The 27,306-nt window shown below is 41.3% G+C and overlaps 1 protein-coding gene across 2 annotated transcripts in view; it reads left to right on the forward strand.

Moving 5' to 3' along the window:
- The first annotated feature begins 3,920 nt into the window (after positions 1-3,920).
- ube2r2 (ubiquitin-conjugating enzyme E2R 2) overlaps positions 3,921-27,306 on the forward strand; it is an 86,481-nt gene continuing 63,095 nt past the window's right edge. The window contains exon 1 of one of the 2 annotated variants that reach the window (XM_078430844.1): positions 3,921-4,580. In XM_078430844.1, the coding sequence (XP_078286970.1) occupies positions 4,404-4,580 (177 nt within the window). In that variant the 5' untranslated portion in view covers positions 3,921-4,403. The remainder of the gene's footprint in view (positions 4,581-27,306) is intronic. The other variant, XM_078430908.1, reaches the window with a different exon arrangement.

A 27,306-nucleotide genomic window follows, 5' to 3' on the forward strand; every position in this document is an offset into this window, starting at 1 on the left:
GTCCAGATATAACACATCGACTGGTTCTCCCTTATCCACTCTACTAGTTACATCCTTGAAAAATTCTATAAGATTCGTCAGACATGATTTGCCTTTTGTAAATCCATGCTGACTTTGTCCGATGATTTCACCACTTTCCAAATGTGATGCTATCACATTTTTAATAACTGACTCTAGCATTTTCCCCACTACCGATGTTAGGCTAACTGGTCTATAATTCCCCGTTTTCTCTCTCCCTCCCTTTTTAAAAAGTGGGGTTACATTAGCTACCCTCCAGTCCTCCGGAACTACTCCAGAATCTAAGGAGTTTTGACAAATTATCACTAATGCATCCACTATTTCTGAGGCTACTTCCTTAAACACTCTGGGATGCAGCCTATCTGGCCCTGGGGATTTATCTGCCTTTAATCTATTTAATTTACCTAACACCACTTCCCAACTAACCTGGATTTCCCCTCAGTTCCTCCATCTCATTAGACCCCCGGTCCCCCGCTATTTCCGGCAGACGGTTTATGTCTTCCTTAGTGAAGACAGAACCAAAGTATTTGTTCAATTGGTCTGCCATCTCCTTGTTCCCTATGATCAATTCACCTGTTTCCGACTGCAAGGTACCTACTACATTTGTCTTAACTAATCTTTTTCTCTTCATTGTCTTAACTAATCTTTTTCTCTTCACTGTCTCAGAAGGCAGTGGCCAATTCTCTGGATGCTTTCAAGAGAGAGTTAGATAGGGCTCTTAATGATAGTGAAGTCAAGGGATATGGGGAGAAGGCAGGAACGGGGTACTGATCAAGTCAAGTTTATTTGTCACATACACATACACGATGTGGAGTGAAATGAAAGTGGCAATGCCTGCGGATTGTGCACAAAAAGGAACGTGTTGTGCATGTGTTGTGATTGTGCATGATCAGCCATGATCACATTGAATGGCGGTGCTGGCTCGAAGGGCTGAATGGCCTACTCCTGCACTTATTGTCTATTGTTTATAACTTAGCTCAAAGCACAGGAAAGCACAAAGTTAATTTATATCATAAATTCCTTCATGGGTTTTTTCAATTAATTTTCATTATCAGCAGGTAAAACAAAATTAAAAGCATAATTTAACACCCATTCTCCCCTCATTTACTTTGCATTTGGTAAATAATCATATTAATCTGGCAATGTTTAAATTATGTTTTATTTTTAATTGGCTTCTGTATATCGTGCTTCTATCCGAGCAAGCAAAGCACCAAGGTAAATTATTTGTATGTATACATACTTGGCTAATAAAAAATTTATTCATCGTTCATTCAATATATTTGCAACTGAGATGTTTTTTGACAATCAAGGCAGGTGGACGAATCTGTTTAATAATAATATATTCCATTATTCGTCCCACACCTGGGAAATTTTCAGAACATCAATTTTCATATGCATGTCAACAATACCTAATTTTATTATTTCCTTCAAGCTGTTAACTGCCTCTATGGTGTTACTTTGCCTGAAGCTATCTCATTGAAATCCTAAAATTCAATGGTGAAGAGCTGTAGTCACAAATTCATAACCTCATTGTTTACATTTGGGAAGAAGATATACTTGGGAACTTAAGAAATGCAATGGATTCTGACCAACTTCAATAAGGGTCATGTTCAATCATGATAACCAAAGAGTGGCCTCCCTGTCCTTCAGATCCACCTTCTCCCAAAGGCCAAAGAACTGATCCCTGAATCACAACATGGATCCCATCTTTAGGAAAAATGGACACAATCTTCATCATGAGGCAAAGCCGTGGAAAAATCAGCTGCTCTGATGGCACTTTTTGACCACGCAAAAGCCCCAGTCAGGAGCATTTTGGAGCACCCCAAGGAAACCCTTGTAGTCCCAGAGAGAATGCAAAATCAACACAGACAGCACCCGAGATCAGGACCAAAACCCTGGTCTCTAGGTCTACCAGCTGCACCACTGTGGTGCCCACTTGCATTGGCTCTCCATACAACCATATGCAGCCATGCACAAAGGTGACCATCAGGATAAGATTAGGTACGGTTTTGTCCCCTTTATTTGCAAACGTCCATTGTGACTCCTACTCACTCCATCTATAATGTCCAGCTGAACTGAAAGCGGGCAACGTACGTGTAAGGGAAAGAAGCAATTAAGGCCTTCTACACAGTAGTGTAAAGAAGCAATTAGATAGGTACATGGATAGGACAGGTTTAGAGTGATATGGGCTAAATGCAGGCAGGTGGGGCAAGTTGGGTCGAAGGGCCTCTTTCCACATGTAAATTCATAAGCTCTTGGAGCAGAATTAGGTCATTCAGCCCATCAAGTCTACTCCGCCTTCCAATTATGGTTGATCTATCTTTCTCTCTCAACCCCATTCTCCTCGCTTCTCCCCATTACCCCTGATATCTTTACTAATTAAGAATCTTTCAATCTCTGCCCTAAAAATATCCATTAACGGCCTCCACAGCCATCTGTGCCAATGAATTCCACTCTATGAATTAAAATCCGTCACAATATCAGCGAGTCACTTATTAAGTTTTTGTAAAATGAAATGAGGAATTTAGGATGAGAGGGAATCTTATAGAAACATATAAAATTCTTAAAGGATTAGACCGACTAGGTGCAGGAAAAATGTTCCCGATGTTGGGGGAATCCAGAACCAGGGGTCACAGTTCAAGAATAAGGGGTAGGCCATTTAGGACTGAGATGAGGAACATCTTTTTTTACCCAGAAAGTTGTGAATCTGTGGAATTCTCTGCCACAGAAGGCAGTGGCTAATTCACTGGATATTTTCAATAGATTTAGCTCTTGGGGCTAAAGGAATCAAGGGATATGGAGCAAAAGCAGGAACGGGGTACTGATTTTAGATGATCAGCCATGATCATATTGAATGGCAGTGCTGGCTCGAAGGGCTGAATGGCCTACTCCTGCACCTATTATCTATCTATCTATTTATTTATCTATTTCTAAAGACCTGGAGAAGCTGGTTTACAAAAAAAGACACAAAATGGAGTAACTCAACAGGTCAGGTAGCATCTCCGGAGAACATGGATGGGTACAAAATGCTGGAGTAGCTCAACAGGTCAGGCAGCATCACTGGAGACCATGAATGGGTACAAAATGCTGGTTTACCAGTCAGGCAGCATCACTGGAGAACATGGATGGGTACAAAATACTGGAGTAGCTCAGCAGGTCAGGCAGCAATTCTGGAGAACATGGATGGTACAAAATGCTGGAGTAGCTCAGCAGGCCAGGCAGCATCTCTGGAGAACATGGGTGGGTACAAAATGCTGGTGTAGTTCAGCAGGTCAGACAGCATCACTGGAGAACATGGATGGGTACAAAATGCTGGAGTAGCACAGCAAGTCAGGAAGCATCTCTGGAGAACATGGATGGGTACAAAATGCTGGAGTAGCACAGCAGGTCAGGAAGCATCACTGGAGACCATGAATGGGTACAAAATGCTGGAGAACATGGATGGGTACAAAATGCTGGAGTAGCTCAGCAGGTCAGGAAGTATCTCTGGAGAACATGGATGGTACAAAATGCTAGAGTAGCACAGCAAGTCAGGAAGCATCACTGGAGACCATGAATGGGTACAAAATGCTGGAGAACATGGATGGGTACAAAATGCTGGAGAACATGGATGGGTACAAAATGCTAGAGTAGCACAGCAGGTCAGGAAGCATCTCTGGAAAACATGGATGATACAAAATGCTGGAGAACATGGATCGGTGACGTATGGAGGTCAGGACCCCTTCGACCAATTATGACGTAACGCGGCCGCCACCAATGAGATTGCAGCTCCGGAGCGTCTCGCGTCGGCCCAGGCCGGGGCCCCGTCTGCGCATGCGCGTTGCTGAGCGTCGACACATGGCCGGGGGGAGGGCGAAGGCGCGTCACAAAGGGCGCCGGTGACGTCGCGAGGCCGGGGCGGAGCCGCTGCAGCTGGTGGGCCATTTTACTGCTGTCACCAGTGCCGGCGAGGCGCAGAGATCACCATCAAAACCACATTGTTACCAACATATACGGCAACAACAAAGTATCGCAAACCCTGCCTTTTATTTATATATATATATATATATTTTAAAAAAAGAATACATAAAAGTACTCTTCTTCATGAGCTGCCGGCGGTTGCCTGATACCCCCCCGATGTGTGGAGCACTGGTCTGATTTTTTTCTCTCCAGAGCAGAGCCTGGCGCTGTGAAGGAGGAAGGACTTTTTCTTTCCCCCCCTCCCCCCTGAACTTGGTGAAGTGTCCAAAGCGTCGTGTGTTTCATCGCCTGGTGGCTACTTTGCCTTTCCCAGCAGCTGATTTTCTTTAATTTTTTTTCCCCTCTGGTTTGTTTTATTTTGTACCCTCCCCCCTTCCCCACTTTCCCTTCCTCTTCCTTCCTCGGCCTTTCTGCTGCCCACCACCATGGCTCAGCAGCAGATGACGAGTTCTCAGAAGGCCTTAATGTTGGAGCTTAAGAGTTTGCAGGAGGAGCCGGTGGAAGGTTTCAGGATCACTTTGGTGGATGAGTCCGATCTCTACAATTGGGAAGTAGCGATCTTCGGTCCCCCCAACACGCTCTACGAAGGAGGCTATTTTAAGGTAAATTACATAGTCAGGCCCCATTTACATCCCGGATCGCCACGCCGTTTTTACATTTCTACTGCTAATAAAATAACTTGTCATTTAAGGGCGTTAATGCTCGCCAAAATGTTTTTTTAATTTCTTACGGCTGCAAATCAGGAGCCCCTTTTGGATCGAGTCAAGAGCAGCAGCCAAGCGTTTTATTAACTTGGATAAACAAATCTTCCTCGCTCCCCTCGCTGTTTTGTGCCTTGGCTTAAATCGTTCATTTTTTAAAAAAAAATTGGGAAGAACTAGATGTGTAGGTTCTTCGAGATTATGTTTTAAGTTTGATTTCGCATGTACGCTCAGATTTGTTTATTTTTCTTTCAAGTCTCAGACTTTTAAATAATCGTCTAGAAAGCTTCTTTGTGGCTGATACTGAGAAGTGCTAGTAACAGACACGATGCCTCTTCATTGTTTCTCGCGTCGAATTATTAGGGTGTATACGTATAATTTGAAACGACTTGGAGTTTATGGGATACTTTTCTTAGACTTCAAGTGGAATCACTTGGTAGGTTTTTATTCATTAATGGGGAAGATAAATATCGTGGCTTCTTAACAATGAAGAAGGGACGTATCGTTCAGCTTCCACGTTTTGGTGTGAGAATGTAGAATGATTTAATTGAAGGTAATAAAATGTGGCTCATGATTACTGTTACTGTTTCTACTTTGAGAACGTACCAATTTCACTGATGACATTTTTTTGCGGCAATGGTTCTATTGTGCACTTTCTCTATATTCCCGATGTTGGATAGCGTAATAACACTGGTAACTATCAAATTTAAATGTCATGAATTTGATTTAATTGTGTATTATATGGCTATTTATGGATTTTATTTTATATTATGCTCGGTGGTTTAATTTGTACAAAGGATGCTGCATTGAATCGCCCACCTGCGCAGTAATAAACTGCATTAGTTTCCCAGTATCCCTTATTGCAGCAGATCCCCTTGTCTTTCACCACCTCTTATTAAAGAGGATGGGTTACTAATGTTTTCTTTCAAACTCGTGGACTTTGGCAGTCTAGGCCTTAGTAAAACTGTTTTGTAAATATTGGAAGATGTCACTTTGGGAGAAAACGTCCATACGATTTTTAAAAATAGAACCTAATGTTGATTCAATTTACCGATACGGATAAAATAGTTTATTTAACATTAAATATAAAATGTGTTAGTTTGTTTAATCCTGTTCAATTTTCTCTTGTAAGCGAATGTTACACGCCGCTTTGACATCGCATCAAATGGGGATGAAAGGCGTGTTATCTCCTGACCTTTATTCCGTTCTTGATCTTGTAATTGGATTGGTTATCAGTTTTTCATTAAATTCGTAAAATTGTACACGTGTCACGTGTAATGAGAAGAATCTCATGTTTCCCCATAAGCATAAGAGTATACATTATAAACCTGGACACTTGTGGAAAGTGACCCATGTTACTGATTCCCTTATTTGTTTAAAAAGTAAACGCACAAATTTTGATTATCCATCTGAAACCTATCAACCCCGTGCCATTCATCCAGTTTGAATAACCGATATAATGCAACTAAATTGAGAATAACCAATATAATGCAACTAAATTGTTATGGCTACTTAATTTATCGACTAAGATGAAGTCTGGCCGTGGACTCCTGGAAAAGCTATAGTCAGGTTTGGACAAATGTGTTTGTAGTTGCAAAATATCTATTTGGACACCCAACTAGAATATAATTGGGGTAAGCTATGATTTTGACATTCTAAGGGTATATCATAAATGCTAATTAACACTTCCATGGATTGGCCATTGACTAAATAACAGAGGACTGTGACCCATAGAATTGTAGTTCACTATATTTGATGGAGTGGTGAAGAGAAAATCACTGGCGAGGAATGAGCTGGGGATGGCATAAAGATTATTTGTATGCATAAGCATGTTTCTTCAATTCTACATGTCCCCAGAACACAATTTTCTCAATTATGTTAGATAATTAGTGAAACCTTACCAAGACTAATATATAATTATTTTATATTTAAGGTATTTCATATGTGTGACTATCACAATTGAGCAAAGGTATGACAGATTTTTGGAAAATTATTTGACATTAGACTGAAAGATCCAGTTCCAAATTTGTGGAATAGACACCTTCAGATATCAATAGGGAATCAATATAGTGTCACAATACTGATTTCCAAAAACAATTTACAGCCATCTGAGTAATTTTGTAATAACCATTGGGCACACACCAATATCTCACAAACACCATCTCATCATTGAATCTTGGGCTTCATAAACATTGAATAGCAAAGCGAGGAGGTTATGCCTAAATCTTTTTAATAAAGCTCAGGTTAGGCCACAATATAAGTGTTGCATCTAGTTTTCATCACCAGATTTGAATGATATGGAGGTCCTGGAGAAGATGCATTATGGTCTTGCTGTAATGGTTCTCGGATTTAAATAAATTTTACAGGGTTAGCCTAGAGAGCTGGGGTTCTCTGAGCAAAGGAGGTTGATGGTAGACTCCGCAAAATTATGATAGTTTTATGTTAGGTAGTTGTGACTTTGAATGCGTGACATAAGGATCAGAGCTGTCAAAGTGAGGGTCAGCTGCCTGGATACAACAAATATTGATTGACTGAACAAATATGATTATGACCACATTTGATGTGCTCTGTGGCAGCATTGCCTGTCGAGAACCTTGATCTTTGTCACAATGGTGCAAAATATAGTTCAAAATGTCAGATATTTGGTTTAATTTAAGCCAAATAAGATAGCTCTGTTTGTGTGTTTGGCCAATGCATACAATACATGGGTCATGATCATGTCAATTTCTAGTTCCCTTCCTTCACAGACAGTGCTGTTTGTTTAACCAGCTGTGCTTGTAATTTCAAGATAGAAGAAAATTTATAAGATTTTAAAGAGTTTGAAGGCTGGTTGGCATTTATATTCATGGCTGTTAACCTACAATTCTTGAAGATAGCTGCTTCTCCCAAATAAGGCAATGCAAGAGACCAAATGCTGGAATCTTAAGTTTAAAAAACTGTCAGGGGAACTCAGTGGGTCAGGGAGTATCTGTGGCGGGAAATGGACAGACGGCATTTCGGGTCGGGACCCTACTTCAGACAGCTTGCTTTATGAAGATAAATTTTATCTTGCTGGTTTGATTTTGGTATGGAGGTGCTAACCACGATAATTGAAGGCAGGGCAATAGATGTTGTCCATATAGTCTTTAGTAAAGCATTTGACAAGATTCTACATGGTAGACTACTCAAGAATGTAAAGGCACATGGGATCAAAGGTAAACGATAATTAGATCGATGATTGGCTTGGTGATATGGGCAGAGCCATAGTAGTGGAATATCCTAACTATGCCCCTTACAATTTTATAAACCTCTATGGTCACCCCTTAGCCCCCTGCGTTCCAGTGAGAATAAACCAGCCTATCCAATCTCTCTAACAATTATATCCTCCAGTCCAACAAAATCCTGGTGAATTTTCTTTTGCGCACTTTTAATGCTACCACATTCTTCCTCTTAGTGTGTTGACCAGAGCTATTGGTCGATATTCAAAGAATTACCAATATTGTATTTACAGGACCAAGTACAATTAAACCACCATAACATCCCAATTTTTGTTCTTAATCCTTCATCCTATGCAGGATGCATACCCACTGTGTTTTTCAAAACCTTATTCTCCTTTATCACCACTTATAAGGATTTATAGATGCAGCCTAATGACCACCTATACATCAGTGTGACTTTCCAAATGATCTCTATCATTGGGCAACCATCTTCTCCATGACTCCAACTTTCATGTCATTTGCAAAATTACCCTCTACATTCTTATCCAAGTCATTTATGCATTTTACAAACAAAAAAAGGTCCCAGCAGCCATTCCCTGCAGTAGACTACCTGTTATAGATTTTCATTTAGGAAAGACACCTGTCCACCACTACCCTTTATCTCCTATCACCCAGCTACTCAACCAGTTGTATAAGATATTGATGAGGCTACATTGGGAGTATTGTGTTCAGTTTTCTCCCATGCTTTTGGGAATTATATTGTTAAGGTGGGAAGAGTGCAGAGAAGACTTTCAAGGATGTTGCCAGGACTCGGGCCTGAGCTATAACGAGAGATTGGGCTTTATGCCGGAGTGCAGGAGGCTAAGGGGTGATTATATCGAGGTGTACAAAATCATGAGGGGCATTGGTAGGATGAATTCACAATTGTTTACCCTGGCTAGGAATCAAGAACCAGAGCACTTAGATTTAAGGTGAGAGGGGGGAAAATTTAATCAGAAACTGAAGTGCAACTTTTTCACCTAGGGGATGGTTGGTATATGGAATGAGCTGCCAAAGATGGTAGTTGAGGCAGATACCATAACAACATTTAAAATACACTTGGACAGGTGCATGGATAGGAAAGGTTGAGAAGAATAGGGGCCAAATATTGGCAAATATGGGCCAAATATTGGCAAATGTGACTAGCTTAGATGACTGATTCTGACTCAAGTTACAAACTTGATGGTTCAAAAGCATCAATACATAATCTACTCCAATACCAGGTGAGTTAAAATGAAATATTAAACAAAGATGCAATCTGCCAACTGTAATGGACATTGGAGATCGTACACCACCCACATAAGAACAGTGTGTTCTACTCGTGTCCTAGCCAATTATATTTTACATCAGTCAATACCAACACAGTCAAAATAAGACAAAATGTGCTGGAGTAACACAGTGGGTCAAGCAGCATGGCTGGAGAACATAGATAAGTGATGTTTCGGGTTGGGACCCCCTTCTTCAGACATATTGGGGGGGGGGGTAGAAACCTGGAAGAGAAAAGGGCCAGGACAAAGCCTGACAAGAAATAGGTAGATATGTCGACCTGCCCCTCCTCTCCTCCAGCTTGCTTCCCACTGCCCTACCCACCACAATCAGCCTGAAGAAGGGCCCCAACCCGGAAAGTCACTGACCCATGTTCTTCAAAGATGCTGCCCGACCTACTAAGTTATTCTAGGAAAATAGCTGCAGATGCTGGTACAAATCGAAGGTATCACAAAATGCTGGAGTAACTCAGCAGGTTCGGAAATTGGAGGAACAGCACCTCATATTTCGCTTGGGCAGCTTGTAGCCCAGCGGTATGAACATTGACTTCTCCAACTTTAGACAGTTCCTCTGTCCCTCTCTTCCCCTCCCCTTCCCAGTTCTCCCTCTATCTTCCTGTCTCCACCTATATCCTTCCTTTGTCCCGCCCCCTGACATCAGTCTGAAGAAGGGTCTCGACCCGAAACGTCACCCGTTCCTTCTCTCCTGAGATGCTGCCTGACCTGCTGAGTTACTCCAACATTTTGTGATACCTACTAAGTTACTCTAGCATTTTGTGATACCTACTAAGTTACTCTAGCATTTTGTCCTTTTTGTAAACCAGCATCTGCAATTCTTTGTTTCTACCAACACAATGAACTCATCTACTTCTGCAAATCACAGCTAGCATAGAATGGATGTTGAATTTCCGAATAGGGATTCTATGTGAGATTTAAGATATTAATACGATAACACATTGCATAACATAATGAATTTATACATGGCTGGTATCAGAATAGTACTGCACTGACAAGTGTGGGTTGTTTAACAGATAAGCTGATCAGAACCACAACCAGAACTGAAGGCAAAATTAACATGGAATATGACAAATGCATTCAGTAAATACCAAACGTTTGACATGCTGCATGTTTTAGACAGGGCAAATTAAATATCCATTCAAACCACTTAGAATTTCCGATATCACTTGGTCAGTAGAGCAGAAGTATGAGAAATATGTCAAGAACAAATGGGAGACATTGATTTTTGCAACAATGAGTTAATTAGTAGGCAGTTTACTAGAATTCTTGAAGACTGCCAATATAAAATTAGCTAAATTTTAAATGGTTAGGACCATTCTTCAGCAAGAGAATGGAGAAAGAAAGCAGGTATGGCAAAAGCTAAGAATTCCAAAGGTTCTTGAACTCTGCTCATGTAATTTATGCTTCAGATACGTCACCCATTCCTTCTCTCCTGAGATGCTGCCTGACCTGCTGAGTTACTCCAGCATTTTGTGAATAAAATCCATTCTTTGCCCAGTGCTCAACAAATGTCAGCTGCTATTTCTTCGACAGATTCCCCAAAGTATTTAAAATGTTCACAATCTAACAGTGGACTTTTTTTCACTTTGTCTTGCTCAACTATTTATTCTCTAATTAAAGTCCATAATTGAAAAAAATTGCAAATATCACTGATGATAAACACTATAAGGAAATGTTTACAGATGCATCCATTTACCAATGTGACTTGACACCTTGAGAAAATAGGTCATAATTAGAAAACTGGAAAAAGTATTGACTAAATTAAATTCTCCACTCCAGTTCACTCGTTGCCTTCCATCACAGTGAGGGTATGCCTAGAGCAATCACTGTGATGGCTGTTTTGTGTAAAAAATTGTATCTGTGTGTCTTGTGCTTTTTGATGTCTGCTGCCGGACCCTGACGTGAGAGGACGCTGGCGTTGAGTATTCGCCGGTTTTCCGTCAGGATAGTTTGTCTGTTTGTTTCTGTTAATTGTATTTGTAAAGCGCTTTGAGCATGTGATAAGGCGCTATATAAAATAAATATATTATTATTATTATTATTATTAAACTTTGAATCAATTCTCAATATGATTTATCGAGACTTGAATGTGGTCACCCATCCTAGACCATGTCATATTGCCAATGTGCTCAGAATATGTCTAGATATAAAACGTGCTAATTTATTTTATATTTCTTAAAGGTAACAGAAAGAAAATACTGGGTTGATATTGTTTTAATAGAGGTGCATATTATGGATAGGAAAACATATTTTGCATGTTACAATTAATATAAAAATCTTAAGCTTAATGTATCTTTTTTTTACATCATGCATCACTTGAAATAGTTAATTATAGTTTGCTGCGTAGTTTTACAACTAATTCATTTTGTAACTCATCTCATTCTTCCTATCCTTGGCATGTTCCAGATGTTGGTATGTAAAAACAACAGAAATGGGAGTCGACCATTCCTTCTGCTGGCTCTGCCATTCAATAAGACCTGACTGATCTTTTCTCTCAATACCATTTTTTACACCAGCCCTCTTTCCCTTGATTCTTTTAATATCTAAAAATCAATTGATCTCTGTCTTGAAATGCTATGACTGAGCCTCAAACTGCTTGGGAAGAGAATTTCAAAGATTCATTACCTTCTGGGAGAGAAACAAGCACTTTTCCTTTGTGTTCTGAATGGGTAAAAGCTTAGTTTGAGACCGTGAACCCGAGCTGTAACTGGGTCTGATTAAAGTCTGTATATTTGCAATGGAATGAGAATTTGGATAAGGCATTTAAAGTTAATGGTAGCTGAACACTGGAATGTAGAGTCAAAAGGCATCAAGAGACACAAGAGAGAATATGGATCCATAAGTGAAGGCCTCAAAACAAATATGTCTGTGTTGGGAAGTTCAGTTTGAAGTTCAGTTTGATACCATTAGCCTGGCTATATCTGAAAAATGACACACTTGATCTATGAGATATCATAGTGGTATTTAAAGCAGACATTCATAATGAATCTGTCTAATTTGAAGATAACAGTACAGTTTTTCTAAAGTTTGGATAGTTGAGCTGGTCTTGAATCACCATTACTAAGGTGCTAAGGAAAAGGGGTTAACAGCAGAGACAACTGTGGTCATGTAGCAAGGCTGCATTAAATGTCAGAATTCAAATAATGTATCTGTCATTCATATAAAATTGCTACTCTGAGGTCTGCCTGCTTATTCGTGTCATGAAACTCCCATAATGGATCAATAAACTATAAATGCAATTGGGAAAGTTGCAAGATGATTGTTCAGCATGAAAACAGTACCATCATGGTCTGGTACTGTAGTTAGAGTAGCTCAAGGAGAGAGAGATTGGGATATCTGCACAAACTGTTTGAGCATGGATGAACTAGCTTTGAATAGCTATGACAAGATAAAGGCCATGGGATAGGTCTCTAAAAGGGAGGTGTGTGGTGCAGAAGAGCAGCACAGGCCAAAGCTTCAAAAGCAAAATAGTGGTGCAGAAGAAAGTGTGAGCAGGAGTTGTATACTTGCCCCGTAAAACTTGCAGGGCAAGTTTTAAACACTGTCCTCATAGTCCCTGATTCCCAATCTTTCAAGAATTTATCTGTCTCCAGTGATTGAGCCATTTATGATCCTCCTCTGACTACACAATAGATTCACTTCCTTGTCGTAGGTTTCAGTTTATTATTGTCACATGTACCGAGGTACAGTGAAAAGCATTGTTTTGCATGCTATCCAATCAGATCAGATAATACGATACGTAAATACAATTGGTAGAAGAACAAAGGGGAAGATACATTCAGAATATAATTCTCAGCATAGACGCAAAAAGCTGGAGTAACTCAGCAGGTCAAGCAGCATCTCTGGAGAAAAGAAATAGATGATGTTTTGGGTCGAGACCCAAATTGTTACCTATTCCTTTTCTCCAGAGATGTTGCCTGACCTGCTGAGTTACTCCAGCTTTTTGGGTCTATCTTCGGTGTAAATCGGCATCTGCAGCTCCTTCTTACACATATAATTCTCAGCATGCCCCATGGTCAAAGTCCAATGTTCGCAATGGGGTAGAGGTGAATGGGACAGTAACCGTTCAGAAGCCTGATAACAGAGGGGAAGAAACTTTTAGTGGCCAGAAAGGTAAAGAAACTGCTTTTTGCTGGATCTGTTCATTTGTGTAAATTCAACGGTGGTGTGTAAATCTAATTGCATTTCTATGTGTATAGGTGCACTTGTTTGTTCAGAGTTGACCAGCACAATAAACGGACCTGTATACTTGATATTCCTAATCTAAATCAGTTATGGAATATTTATCAGTGAAATAGAAAAACACAAATACACTGTTCCCTTCCAACCTTTCTATTCAACTTCCAGAACAGTGCTTAAGTATATGTCTGTGAGGTGTTTTTTCTTTTTGTAATGAAACCCAGAGGTTAAAAGCAAAATTGTATTTAGTACATGATAATTCTTAAAATCAGTGCCCTGCAAAGATTACATTGTGAGCTCCTTACTATACTCATTATACACTTACGACTGGCTAAATTCTGCTCTAACTCCATCTATAAGTTTGCAGATGACTCCACTATAGTGGGCCGGATCTCGATGTAGTACAGGAAGCTTAGTAACATAGTGTCAAGACACCCACTTCACCATCAAGTTCAGCAAGACAAAGAAGCTAGTTGTAGAAACAAAGAACTGCTGATGCTTGAGGAGATTTTGCAGTGGAACAGTCAAAATGTAGAAACAAAGAATTGCAGATGCTGGTTAATACACAAAAGAATACAAAGTGCTGGAGCAACTCAGCAGGTTAGGCAGCATCTCTGGAGAATATGGATAAGTGACATTTCGGGTCGAGACCCTTCTTCAGACTCATCATTGACTTCAGGAAACAAGGTAGTGTACACGTCCCAGTTAGCATCAATGGTGCTGAAGTGGAAATGGTCAAAAGCTTCAGATTCCTCGGCATAAATATCACTGACCATTTATCCTGGACCAACCACCAAGAAAGCATGCCGATGCCTCTACTATCTCAGAAGACAGTTTGGCATGTCGCCACTAACTAACCAACATCCACAGGTGTACGTAGAAGGCATCATGTTGGGCTGCATCACAACTTGGTTTGGTGAACAGCTCCGCCTAAGACCCTGAACAATGACTGAAAGTTGATGATGTAGCCTAGTCCATTACACAAGCTAGCCTGCTTTCTTACACCATCGATTGTGTCTACACCTCACGCTGCCTCTGGAAAGCATTCAATGCAATAAATAATTTGCACCTTGGTCATTCCATCTTCTCTCTCCTGTTGGGCAGAAGATACAAAAGCTTGAAAGCCATGTTACCAGATTCATGGATAGCTTGTTCCCTGCTTTTTATCATACTAATGGTCCTGTCATAAGCAAAGGGTAGAGTTCTGATCTTCCAACTCCCTCATTAGGGCCCTTGTACTTTTATGTTGTCTGCACTTTCTCACCACAACACTATATTTTGCACTCTGGCATTTTTCTCTGCATGTTCCATGGTCAAAGTCCAATGTCCGCAATGAGGTAGCGGCGAATGGGACAATAACCTAGGTCAGTAGTTCCATTCAGAAGTGTCGTAGAGCCATACAGCATGAAAACAGGCCCTTCGGCCCATCTTGTCCAAGCCAACGTTAGCATTATGCACTCGTCTCATTTGCCTACGTTTAGCCGATAGCCATCTTAACCACCTTCTATCCACATATCTGTCCAAATGTTGTAATTGTATTCACTTCTATAGCTTCCACTGGCAGCTCATTCTAGACATGGACTATCCTCTGTGGAAAAAGTGTAATGCTAAGTATTACACAATCGATTTTTTTATTGATGGTGCAACCTATTTTTTTAATTCTATGCTTTTAAGTATATATTTTAAAAAACTTGCAATTGGAAAGGTCCTTCAATTTTTTATTTCAATCATCTTCAAAGGAAAGAAAAGCAGAGAAACTCCTCCAGTAATAATGCATTTTAAACATTCATTGTTTAAACAAACATAAATATTAAAAAAATTACATGAACACAACAGAAACGGCTACGTAGTTTCCTGCTGTGGTAGCAATTCAGGGCATAATTTGAAGTGAGATTCTGAGCAAAGGCAATTACAGTAAACTAACTTCTGCAGTTTTGTAACCCAAGGGCAGGGCTGTTTGTGTTCAAACAGAGATTGACGGATAACAGAAAAGATTGAGAAGATTTGGGTAACTCATTTATGCAAAAAAAAATCTGTTTTTCAAATCTTGTTGATTTGTGTCCAAACTTTGCTTATAGTTGGGCAAAACAACACTAGTATTTTCAGCCCAATGTCTGAATCATTTGTGATTCACTCAGGAATGTTGTGCATTAATTACTGACATCAGGCTGCAGGTTAAACCCACCAGACTTTTTAAAAAAAAGCATGCCCTGCACATCTCTTTTAAACTTTGTCCCTCTCCCCTCCTTCCTGCAGCCCATCTCATCATTCTTTGTGATCCGGTGATGTAATCTGTAAACGTATAGATGGAGTTGGAGCTGAATTTGGCCACACCATTGAGTGTATAAGGCGTTCAGTAGGGGACTGAATGCCTCCTTGAGGAGGTCTGGTATTGGGAATTATTGTGGAGCATGTTTTATCACCGATCCTTGCTGATTTTGGTCTGTGGGTCAGAAAGTCAATGATCCAGTGACGGGAGGGAGCTAGGTCTAGGAGATTGGAGATGAGATTGGATGGGGTTGTGGTGGTGTAGACAGATCTATAGTCAATAAATAAGAATCTAGCATAGATGTCGTTGTTGTCCAGGTGATCCAAAGATGAGTTTAGGGCAGGGAAATAGCATTTTCTGTGGACCTGTTGCAATGGTAGACAAATTGTAGTGGAACAAGGATGTCTAGGAAGCTGGAGTTAATTTGCACCATTGCCAGACTAGAAGAATTTCATGATCGTAGATGTCACTACCAATGGACAAAGTCATGAAGACACACTACCTTACTTTGGCAGCAAGATGACAGTGGTCTTCTTAAAGCAGGTGGAGACCTCGGAATGGAGTAGTGAGAGGTTAAAGATGTCTGTGAATACCTGTGCGAGCTGGTCCACAGGTCCTGTGGACATGGCCAGGGACTGCATCTGGGGCAGTTGCTATCCGCAGATTCATTCTCAGGATGGGCGACCTTGCATCTGCCACAGTAATCATTGGTACAGACACACCTGAGACTGGTGGGGTGGGTGACGTACCTCCAGCGACCTATTCAGAGCGAGTGTAGAATGCATTAAGCTCATCGGAGACCACCAATAGTTGTCAGCAAGACAGCTATTGGAGCACAATGCTACATATTTTATGACAACTCTTCCCAAGTAGATTGCAGAAGCCTTTTACTTAACACTTTTGTATGTATTTCGTATTTCAACATATTTTCATCAAATGACACGAGGTTTGTGAATTTTCTATTGCAATTTGTGCAAAAACGCTACTCGTGGTTAATGAGCAAAATTTGTTTTTTTCTAAACTTTTCAAACTGCAGGTACACTAAAATACCCAATGACGGCCTCCACAGCTGTATGTGGCAATGAATTGCGCAGATTCATCACCCTCTGACAAATGAAATTCCTCCTCATCTCCTTTCTAAAGGTACATCCTTTTATACTGAGGCTCTGCCCTCTGGTCCAAGACTCTCCCACTAGTAGTAATATCCTCTCCACATCCACTCTGTCCTGGCCTTTCACTATTTGGCAAGTTTCAAGGAGGTCCCCTCTTATCCAACTAAACTTCAGCGAGGATAAGCCCAGTGCCCCAATGTTCATCATACATTAACCCAATCATCCCTGAGATCTTTCTCGTAAACCTCCTCTAGACCCTCTCCAATGCCTGCACATTCCTCCTCAGATATGGGATGGGACGGTGACACAGTAGTAGAGCTGCTGCCTTTCAGCGCCAGAGATCTAGGATCAATCCTGATTACGGGTGCTGTCTTTACAGAATTTTTATTGTCTCCCCGTGACCCCGTAGTTTTCTCCCGAAGTTCCAGTTTCCTCCCACATTCCAAACACGTACATAAAAGAGAGGTTACTGGTTTTTAGAATGCTTATAAAACAAATTATCTCTTCAATAGTATCATGGGTGTTTGAGAGAATAGAATAAATATTTGGATTATTTTTTTCCTTAATCCTTGCTCTGATAGATACCTTTGAATATCTCCATCTTTATGTTGAAAGACTGGAGCGGCTAGGCTTGTATACACTGGAATTTAGAAGGATGAGAGGGGATCTTATCGAAACATATAAGATTATTAAGGGGTTGGACACATTAGAGGCAGGAAACATGTTCCCAATGTTGGGGGAGTCCAGAACCAGGGGCCACAGTTCTTAAACTGAAGGGGTAAGGGGTAGGCCATTTAGAACGATGAGGAAAACTTTTTCAGTCAGAGAGTTGTAAATCTGTGAAATTCTCTGCCTCGGAAGTCAGTGGAGGCCAATTCTCTGAATGCATTCAAGAGAGAGCTTGATAGAGCTCTTAAGGATAGCAGAGTCATGGGGTATGTGGAGAAGGCAGGAATGGGGTACTGATTGAGAATGATCAGCCATGATCACATTGAATGGTGGTGCTGGCTCGAAGGGCCAAATGGCCTACTCTTGCACCTATTGTCTATTTATGAATATTTCTTCCTGCACATCTAACCTGTCAACTATGACCACACAAAATGAAAGGATGTTTGACTATCATTATCTGTGCCAGCTGTTTGAAACAGATTTCCAAGTATTCTTGATCTTTTTCCATAAAATCCCTGCTTCACTTGCACAGATAAATGAAATGTTTTGTCAGTAAACAAGCGCTTTTATTTTGAACGTTGGTGTTATTTAATGAGAATGCAGTGGTACTGATATATTTCTGTGCTATGTTAATTCTAATGTTTTTGGATAGTCTGATGTGGGTTGAGTCAGCGTATTGGGTGTGGTTCCCAAATGCTTTTCATGCATGGTGTTTAAAGAAGTGATGAATATTGCTTTTGTTCCAGATAGTTGCTGCGGTAATAGACTAGAGGCAAGAAACAGGTTTTTTCATCTATTCATCAGATTGAGATTTATTTTAAATCACCAGAAATGTGCCATGATGGGGAAGAAGAGTTATACTGATGTGGCACATTTAACTTTGTTAGGATATCCCAAAATACTTTTATAGGCATTGAACTTGTGCTGCAGAAATAATTGTTTTGGACAGTAAAAGTATCATATGGTCAGAAAAGGCACTCAACAACACTGGAATGAATGTAGGATTTGGGAATTTTGATCAAGGTTCAAGGAAGAGTATTGGTAAACAAATACCTTCACTGTCTAGAAAACAATCTGGAATTTATTAAAATCCATTTTATGAAGAAGTGAGATTTAATGTGTTACAAAAGTACATCATTAATCCAATTTGGTTCCAACTGATGTATGCATGATTATTACAAAGCACTATGTCTACATTAGGTTTGTTGCACAATTCCATCTCAGGAATTATGCATCAGACTGCTAAGAAGAATGTGGCTGCAAAGTTGGAGAGGAGTTGAACACGAGGCAAAATAGGTAGTGGGTTACATATATTTATGAGAGGTTGTAATAGAAATTGGATGATTATGATATAAATTAGTTCAAATGAGTGTTTCATACTGTTCAATTTAACCTTATTCTTCCTGAGTTCTTGTTATGAATGATTTTATCCTAACAAAATCGAGCTGGTTAATTCTGTCACAACCTCGGCAGTAGAATCTTTTTCCTCTCTGAATTAAGTTAATTTCGTTCATCTTTATTTGAAATTGTAGACTAATATGATTAATGATTCGTCATTTTATTGAATTTATGACGAGATTTCACTTAGTAAGCAGATAATTAAAATGGGGACCTATTGGAGGAGTTTCAAGAAAGAAATCAAGATGGCAAAAAAGGAGCAGGAGATGGCTTTGGCAGATAATTTTAAGGAAAATGCAAAGAGATTTTATAAACACACTAGACGGTCGTGGACCCGTTGGATCGGAACCTCTCCTGCGGGCCCGGCAACCCTCCCCCAAATGACGATCTGTGGACCCGTTGCCGGCCGGGAAGTGTCTCCCGGGACTGTGGGTGGGCGAGAGGGGAAAGGGGAGAGGGAAGCCACTCAACGCGGCCATCTCGGCGGCCAGAGTGAGCCGTGGACCCATTGGGTGGAAATCTCTCCTGCAGCGGCAGGTTGACGGCGACGGCCATCTTCTTTGACCCTCTGCTGCCGCGCTGCTCCATGGGAGGAAGGTCAGGTGCGTGGGCATGCCGGAACGGGCGCGGTCCTCCCGGCGGAGGGGGGGGGGGGGTAAGCGCATTTATTAAAGTTTATTAAATTAATTGCTTTTAAAATGTAACAACTTGATCAAGCGAGACCGCATGGGAATAGTGGGCCTAAAATTGTTGCGCTGTCGTGTATTGTTTTGGCTGTATTTCGGGTACGTACAATAGACAATAGGTGCAGGAGTAGGCCATTTGGCTCTTCGAGCCAGCACCACCATTCAATGTGATCATGGCTGATCATTCTCAATCAGTACCCCGTTCCTGCCTTCTCCCCATACCCCCTGACTCCGCTATCCTTAAGAGCTCTATCTAGACAACTGGACAACTGACAAACAAACAAACAAGATGAGAGTTTTAGTAATATAATATATACTAGACCAAATGGACCCGTTGTTAGAGAACATTAGAACTGACGTGGGAAGTTAGAGAAGAAATTGCAGGTGTTCTGGCTGAGAAATTAAATCATCATAAGACACGGATGAGGTGCCAAAAGACTATTGTGCCATTATTACAGAAGGGCTGTAAAGAAATTTCTGGGAACTGTATACCAGTAAGCCTAATGTCTGTAGTAAGCAAGTTGCTGGAGAGGATTGTGACGGATAAGATATGCATTTGGATAGACAGGGGCTGATTAAGAATAGTCAGCATTTTTTTTAATACCTGTTTTACAAGCTAGGCAAGTGTGCTGAGGAATGGTTAATGGAGTTTAATGTAGATAAGTTAGAGGTGTTGCATTTTGGGAAGTCAAACCAGGCCGGGTCCTTCACAGCGAATGGCAGGGCCCTGGGGAGTGTTGAAGACAAGAGGGATTTAGGAGTGCAATACAAGGTGCCTTGAAAGTGGCATCATAGATTTGTATATTAATGATTTGGACGAGGGGATTCAAGGCTTTGTGGCAAAGTTTGCGGATGATATGAATACAGGTGGAGGGGCAGGTAGTGTAGAGAAAGCAGGGACTCTGCAGAAGGACTTGGACAGGTTGGAAGAATGGGCATAGAAGTGGCAGATGGAATATAATGTGGAGTCGTGCATTTTGGTAGTGCGAACAAAGGTGCAGACTATTTTCTAATTGGGGTGAGAATCCAGAAACCTGAGGTGCAAAGAGACTTGAGAGTGCTGGTGCAGGATTCCCACAAAGTTAACCTGCAAATTGAATCAGTAGTAAAGAAAGCAAACTCAATGCTTGCATTTATTTAAAGAGGGCTTCTATACAAAAACAGGGATGTAATGTTGAGGCTCTATGAGATGCTTGTAAGGCCACATTTGGAATATTGTGAGCAATTTTGGATATCATATCTGGGGAAGGATATGCTGGCTCTGGAGAGGGTCCAGAGGAGGTTACAAGAATGATCCCAGGAATGAGTCAGTTCTCCTATGATGAGCATTTGTCAGCACTGGGCCTGTACTTGTTGGAGTTTAGAAAAATGAGGGGGGATCCTCATTGAAACGTACAGAATAGTTAAAGGCTTGGATAGAGTGGATGTGGAGAGGATGTTTCCACTCGTGGGAGAGTCTAGGACTAGAGATCATAGCCTCAGAATTAAAGGACGTACTTTTAGGAAGGAGATGAGGAAGAATTTCTTTAATGAAAGGGTGGTGAATGTGGAATTCTTTGCCACAGAAGGCTGTGGAAAGCCAAGTCAGTGGATATTATTAAGGCAGAGATAGATAGATTCTTGATTAGTACGGGTGTCAGGTTATGGGGAGAAGGCAGGAGAATGGGGTTAGGAGGGTGAGAGAGATTGAATGGTGGAGTAGACTTGATGGGCCAAATAGCCTAATTCTACTCCTATTCCTTATGATCTTATGACAGGTAGATAGGGTGGTCAAGGAGGCTTTTGGTACATTGGCCATCATGTTACAAGATATTGGTGAGATCACAGTTTGACTATTGTGTTCAGTTTTGGTCACCCTTTTATAGGAAGGATTTTGTTAAGCTGGAAAGAGTGCAGGGAAGATTTACAAGGATTTTGCCAGGGCCTGAGCTACAGGGAGAGGATGGATTGGCTATTCCTTGGAGCTAATCCAAGGACTTTATTCCTTGGAGCGCAGGAGGCTGTGGGGAATTTATAGGGGTGTATAAGATCATGAGGGTAATAGATAAGAGTAAATCAAGAACCAGAGGGTTTAAGGTGAGAGGGAAAAGATTTAATAGGAAACTGAGCGGCAACATTTTCACATAGAGGTGGTGGGTATGTGGAGCGAGCTGACACAGGTACAATAACAATTAAAAGACATTTGGACAGGTACATGGATCGGAAAAGGTTTGGAGAGATATCTGCCAAACGTGGGCAGGTGGGACCGTAAATGGAATATCTTGGTCGGCATGGGCAAGTTGGTGTGAAGGGGTTGACTCTAACAATAATGTTTTCCCTTTTCTGAAATGGATGATAATTTGCAAATGGATGATACTCACTTTTTTTTACCAGAGAACCCAAGATTTTACAAGAGCGGATTTTTTAAAAGTGTATAAATGTAGATGGTAATTTTCAATAGTAAGCTTGCATTTTGAAAGCTTACAGTTTATTGCATAGTGAGGAGTTCTACATTTTGAAGTCTTGTATGGGGGCAGGGATTTAGATTCTTAGACCACTGGGATCTGTTTTGGGGTAAGGGTGGATTGTACAAAAGGGACGGGTTGCACCTCAACAGGCGGCGGACCAGCATTTTCCCGGATGTGGCAGCGCTTCCCTAGCAGCCTGTGGTCCATTTGTCTTTTTGTTGTCTTGTTTTTAATGTTAGTTGTATGTTATAGTTTACTTTTAGTTGTGTATTATGTGGGGGGGGGATGGGGGAAACTTTTTAAAAAATCTTCAACGGAGATGCAACCTTTTTCCGGGTCGCATCTCAGTTCGTGCTGCGGCCTAGCATCAGGGAGCTGGCGGCCTCCAGACTTACCATCATGGAGCTGGCTGACTTCGGAGGCTTTGGCCGCGGGTCCTGTGGACTGTGGCATCGGGGGCTTGCGGGTCCCTAGTTGGTGACCGAGTTTCGGGGGCACCAGTGGCAGCGTCTTTGTCCGCCCAGAATCGTGGGCCTTGGGTCGGCCCGTTCGCGGGACTTTTCGTCGTCCAGCGAGGCTTGGAATCGGCTGCAGGATCTTCCATCGCCCGGCGGGGGCTTCAGAGTCGGGAGCCTCGATCGCCTCGACGCAGCAGTTTTGGCTGCCCGACCGCGGGTGAAGAAGCAGGAAGGAGATAAGATTTTCTTTTACCTTACATCACAGTGTGGAGGTGCCTGGAGGAGAATCACTGTGATGGATGTTTATGTTGAATTATGTAGTTGTGTGTTTTGTGCTTTTTTAGTGTTGTGACTGCATGGTAACTAAATTTCGTTCAAACTTGTTTTGAATGACAAAATAAAGTTATTCTATTCTATTCTGGCAGGCAGAATTGCCACTGCTACACAGGTGGTTTTAAACTAAATAGTGGGGGGGGGGGGGGGGGGGTGTTCAAATGGGATAGACAAGCATGGAGTTAAAGGGAAAGTGAGTAGAGGAATAATTAAGAAACACCCCAGAATTAACAGGACAGAAAGCTCACTAAGCAATAGGAGAGAATGGCCAAGTGTAATAGGAATCAATGTGGAAGCTGAGATGAACAAAGAATTAAAAGTACTATATATGAATGTGCGAAGTATAAGAAGTAAAATGGATGAGCTTGAGGCTCAGTTAGTAATTGGTAGGTATGACATTGTGGGGATTACAGAGACATGGCTGCAGAAGGATCAGGACTGGGAACTGAATATTCAGGGTTATATGTCCTATAGAAAGGACAGGCAGGTGGGCAGAGGTGGGGTAGCTCTGTTGGTGAGGGATGGAATTCAGTCTCTTGCAAGGGGTGACATTGGGGTTGACGATGTAGAGTCACTGTGGATAGAGTTGAGGAATTGTAAAGATAAGAAGACACTAATGGGAGTTATCTACAGACCTCCAAACAGTAGCTTGGATATAGGGTGTAAGTTGCAGCAGGAGTTAAAATTGGCATGTAACAAAGGTAATGCCATTGTAGTTATGGGAGATTTCAATATGCAGGTAGACTGGGAAAATCAGGTTGGTTCTGGACCCCAAGAAAGGGAGTTTGTCGAGTGCCACCGAGATGGATTCTTAGAGCTCTAAGAAGGCAATTCCCTCTGCCTTGCCAGAGAGAAGGCAATTCTGGATTTAGTGTTGTCCAAGGGAACTCAAGGTAAAGAAACCGCTTGGAGGTAGTGACCATAATATGATTAGTTTTAATCTGCAATTTGAGAGGGAGAAGGTTAAACTAGGAATGTTAGTGTTGCAGTTGAACAAAGGGGACTATGAAGGCATGAGAGAGCAGCTGGCCAAGGTCGAATGGAAAAGGATCCTAGCAGGAATGATGGTGGAACAGCAATGGCAGGAATTTCTGGGCATAATCCAGAAGTTGCAGGATCATTTCATTCCAAAGAGAAAGAAAGATTCTAAGGGGAGTGAGAAGCAACTGTGACTGACAAGGGAAGTTAGAGATGGAATAAAACTGAAAGAAAAGATGTATAAGATAGCAAAGAGTAGTGGGAAGCCAGAGGAGTGGGTAACTTTCAAAGGACAACAGAAGATAGCAAAAAGGACAATACGGGCTGAAAAGATGAAGGATGAAGCAGAGCTGGCCAAGAATATAAAGGACAGCAAAAGCTTCTGTAGGTAGGTTAAGAGAAAAAGATTAGTAAAGACAAATGTGGGTCCCTTGAAAGCAGAAACGGGTGAAATTATTATGAGTAACAAGAAAATGGTGGAAGAGTTGAACAGCTACTTCTGATCTGTCTTCACTAAGGAAGACACAAACAATCTCCCAGGTGTACTAGTGCACAGAGGGTCAAGGGAGATAGAGGAACAGAAAGAAATTTGCATTAGGCGAGAAATAGTATTGGCTAGACTGATGGGACTGAAGGCTAATAAATCTCCAGGGCTTAATGGTCTGCATCCCAGGGTACTCAAGGAGGTAGCTCAAGAAATCTTGGACGCATTGGTGATCATTTTCCAATGTTCAATAGATTCAGGATCAGTTCCTGAGAATTGGAGGGTAACTAATGTTATCCCACTTTTCAAGAAAGGAGCGAGAGAGAAAATGGGGAATTATAGACCAGTTAGCCTGACATCAGTGGTGGAGAAGTTGCTTGAGTCAATTATTAAAGAGGTAATAACAGTGCATTTGGATCGCGGTAAAAGGATTGGTTCAAGTCAGCATGGATTTATGAAGGGGAAATCCTGCTTGATTAATCTTCTGGAATTTTTTGAGGATGTGACAAGTAAAATGGACGAAGGAGAGCCAGTGGTTGTAGTGTATCTAGACTTTCAGAAAGCCTTTGATAAGATCCCACACGGGAGGTTGGTGAGCAAAATTAGAGCATATGGTATTGGGGTAGGGTATTGACATGGATAGAGAATTGGTTGTCAGACAGGAAGCAAAGAGTAGGAATAAATGTGTCCTTTTCAGAATGGCAGGCAGTGGAGAGGGGAGTGCCGCTAGGTTCGGGGCTGGGGCCGCAACTATTTACAATATATATTAATGATTTGGATGATGGAATTAGAAGTAACACTAGCAAGTTTGCGGATGACACAAAGCTGGGTGACAGTGTGAACTGCGAAGAGGATGTTAGGAGGTTGCAGGGTGACTTGGACAGGTTAAGTGAGTGGGCAGATGCAATATAATGTGGATAAATGTGGGGTTATCCACTTTGGTGGCAAAAACAAGGAGGCAGATTATTATCTCAATGGTGTCAGATTAGGTAAAGGGGAAGTGTAACGAGACCTTGGTGTGCTTGTACACTAGTCACTGATTGTAAGCGTGCAGGTACAGCAAGCAGTGAAGAAAGCTAATGGCATGTTGGCCGTCATAATGAGAGGATTTGAGTGCAGGAGCAAAGAAGTCTTCTGCAGTTGTATAAGACCTTGGTGAGACATCTGGAGTATTGTGTGCAGGTTTGCTCTCCTATTTTGAGGAAGGACATCCTTGCGATTGAGGCAATGCAGCCTAGGTTCACTAGGTTAATCCCTGGGATGGAGGGACTGTCATATGAGGAAAGATTGGAAAGACTAGGCTTGTATTCACTGGAGTTTAGATGGATGAGAGGGAATCTTATCGAGACGTATGAAATCATAAAAGGACTAGACGAGCTAGATGCAGGAAAAATGTTGCCAATGTTGGGGAAGTTCAGAACCAGGGGTACAGTCTAAGAATAAAGGGGTGGCCATTTAAAACTGAGGTGAGAAGAAACATTTTCACCCAGAGAGTTGTGAATTTGTGGAATTCTCTGCCACAGAAGGCAGTGGAGGCCAATTCACTGGATGAATTTAAAAGAGAGTTAGATAGAGCTCTCGGGGTTAGTGGAATCAAGGGATATGGGGAGAAGGGAGGTACAGGTTACTGATTGTAGATGATCAGCCATGATCACAATGAATGGTGGTGCTGGCTCAAAGGGCCAAATGGCCTCCTATTTTCTGCTGCTGTGCTCTGTTTTGAAGGCCTGGTATATTTTGTTTGACCTATTTTGAAAAACTAAGGAGGCTGAGTGCCCTTTAATACTTGGCAGTTGAAAGTTAACTCGGCAGGCACAAGAGTTCCAAGAACATCCAGTAAGTGGGGAATCCTTGACTGGGGTAAAATTACTAAATATGGTCCTGAACTCAATTACTCCACACCATTAATGTAGATAGTGAGCACTTCCTGTATTTTCAATCCTTAACTGGAAGTGGTTTTGTGGTAACGTCAATTTACGCTAAATGAGCAATGCATCTGGTGTAAAGTTGCAAATATTTGGACAATATAATAGTTTAAGTAGAACAATAGTGTTGCTGCTTTTTGCCATGTTTATGATCTGGCTGGTTATATTCAAGTGCATATTGTCAGGTCTCGGCAAGCGAAGCATTATTCAATTTTGAGAGTTTCACCTCTGTAATTTGTTGAGCTGTCACCAGCTTGAGGTAATTTGTACCAGGGTAATTCCTCCACGAACACTTGTGGAAAAATTTGCCTATACATCAAGTTATATTAAAGCACACTGATCCTTTGGAACATGAATTATTATGTTCGTTTACCAACAAATTTAAGCTGAATTTAGCTAGTTCAGATATGTCCTTATTAAGTCGATTAGGCTGGTTGAATGTGCTTACCGTTATGCTCATTGAATCCAAATGCCATTTTAAACCTGGATTATAAATACATTTCAAGCATCTGGATGTTTGTGGATTTATTCAGTGAAAACAAGTAAATTTAAGCACGTGTAACTGAGGCTGCCTTTGTTTTAGTTTAGTTTAGAAATAAGGCCCCAAAACAGGCCATTCGGCACACCGAGCCTGTGCCGACCAACGATCTCCGCACATTAACACTATCCTACACACACTAGGGACAATTTACAATGATACCAAGCCAAACCTGTACGTCTTTGGAGTGTTGGAGGAATCTGGAGATCCTGCTGAAAACCCACACAGGTCATGGGGAGAATGTACTAACTTTGTACATTTACAAACAAGGTGATTTATTTAAATTGGCATCCAGTTCAACACAGATGACAAGGGCCAAAGAGTCTATTCCTGTGCTGTATTGTTCTATGTAAAAGTTATTCCTTTATTAAGCACTTGTGCAAATAAGGGCAAACTATTTCCTGTATATAATTTGTCCTTTCAGAAGCACCATAAAGGTAGCGGAGTCAAGGGGTATGGGGAGAAGGCAGGAACGGGGTACTGATTGTGAATGATTAGCCATGATCACGTTGAATGGCGGTGCTGGCTTGAAGGGCCGAATAGCCTACTCCTGCACCTATTGTTTATTGTCTATAAATTGGCACTAATTGAGCAAAATGTCAGTATGTGGCAAGAAATAGGATGGGGAAGTT

The sequence above is a fragment of the Rhinoraja longicauda genome, chromosome 1, assembly GCF_053455715.1.
Source record: "Rhinoraja longicauda isolate Sanriku21f chromosome 1, sRhiLon1.1, whole genome shotgun sequence".
In the NCBI taxonomy this organism is placed as follows: domain Eukaryota; kingdom Metazoa; phylum Chordata; class Chondrichthyes; order Rajiformes; family Arhynchobatidae; genus Rhinoraja; species Rhinoraja longicauda.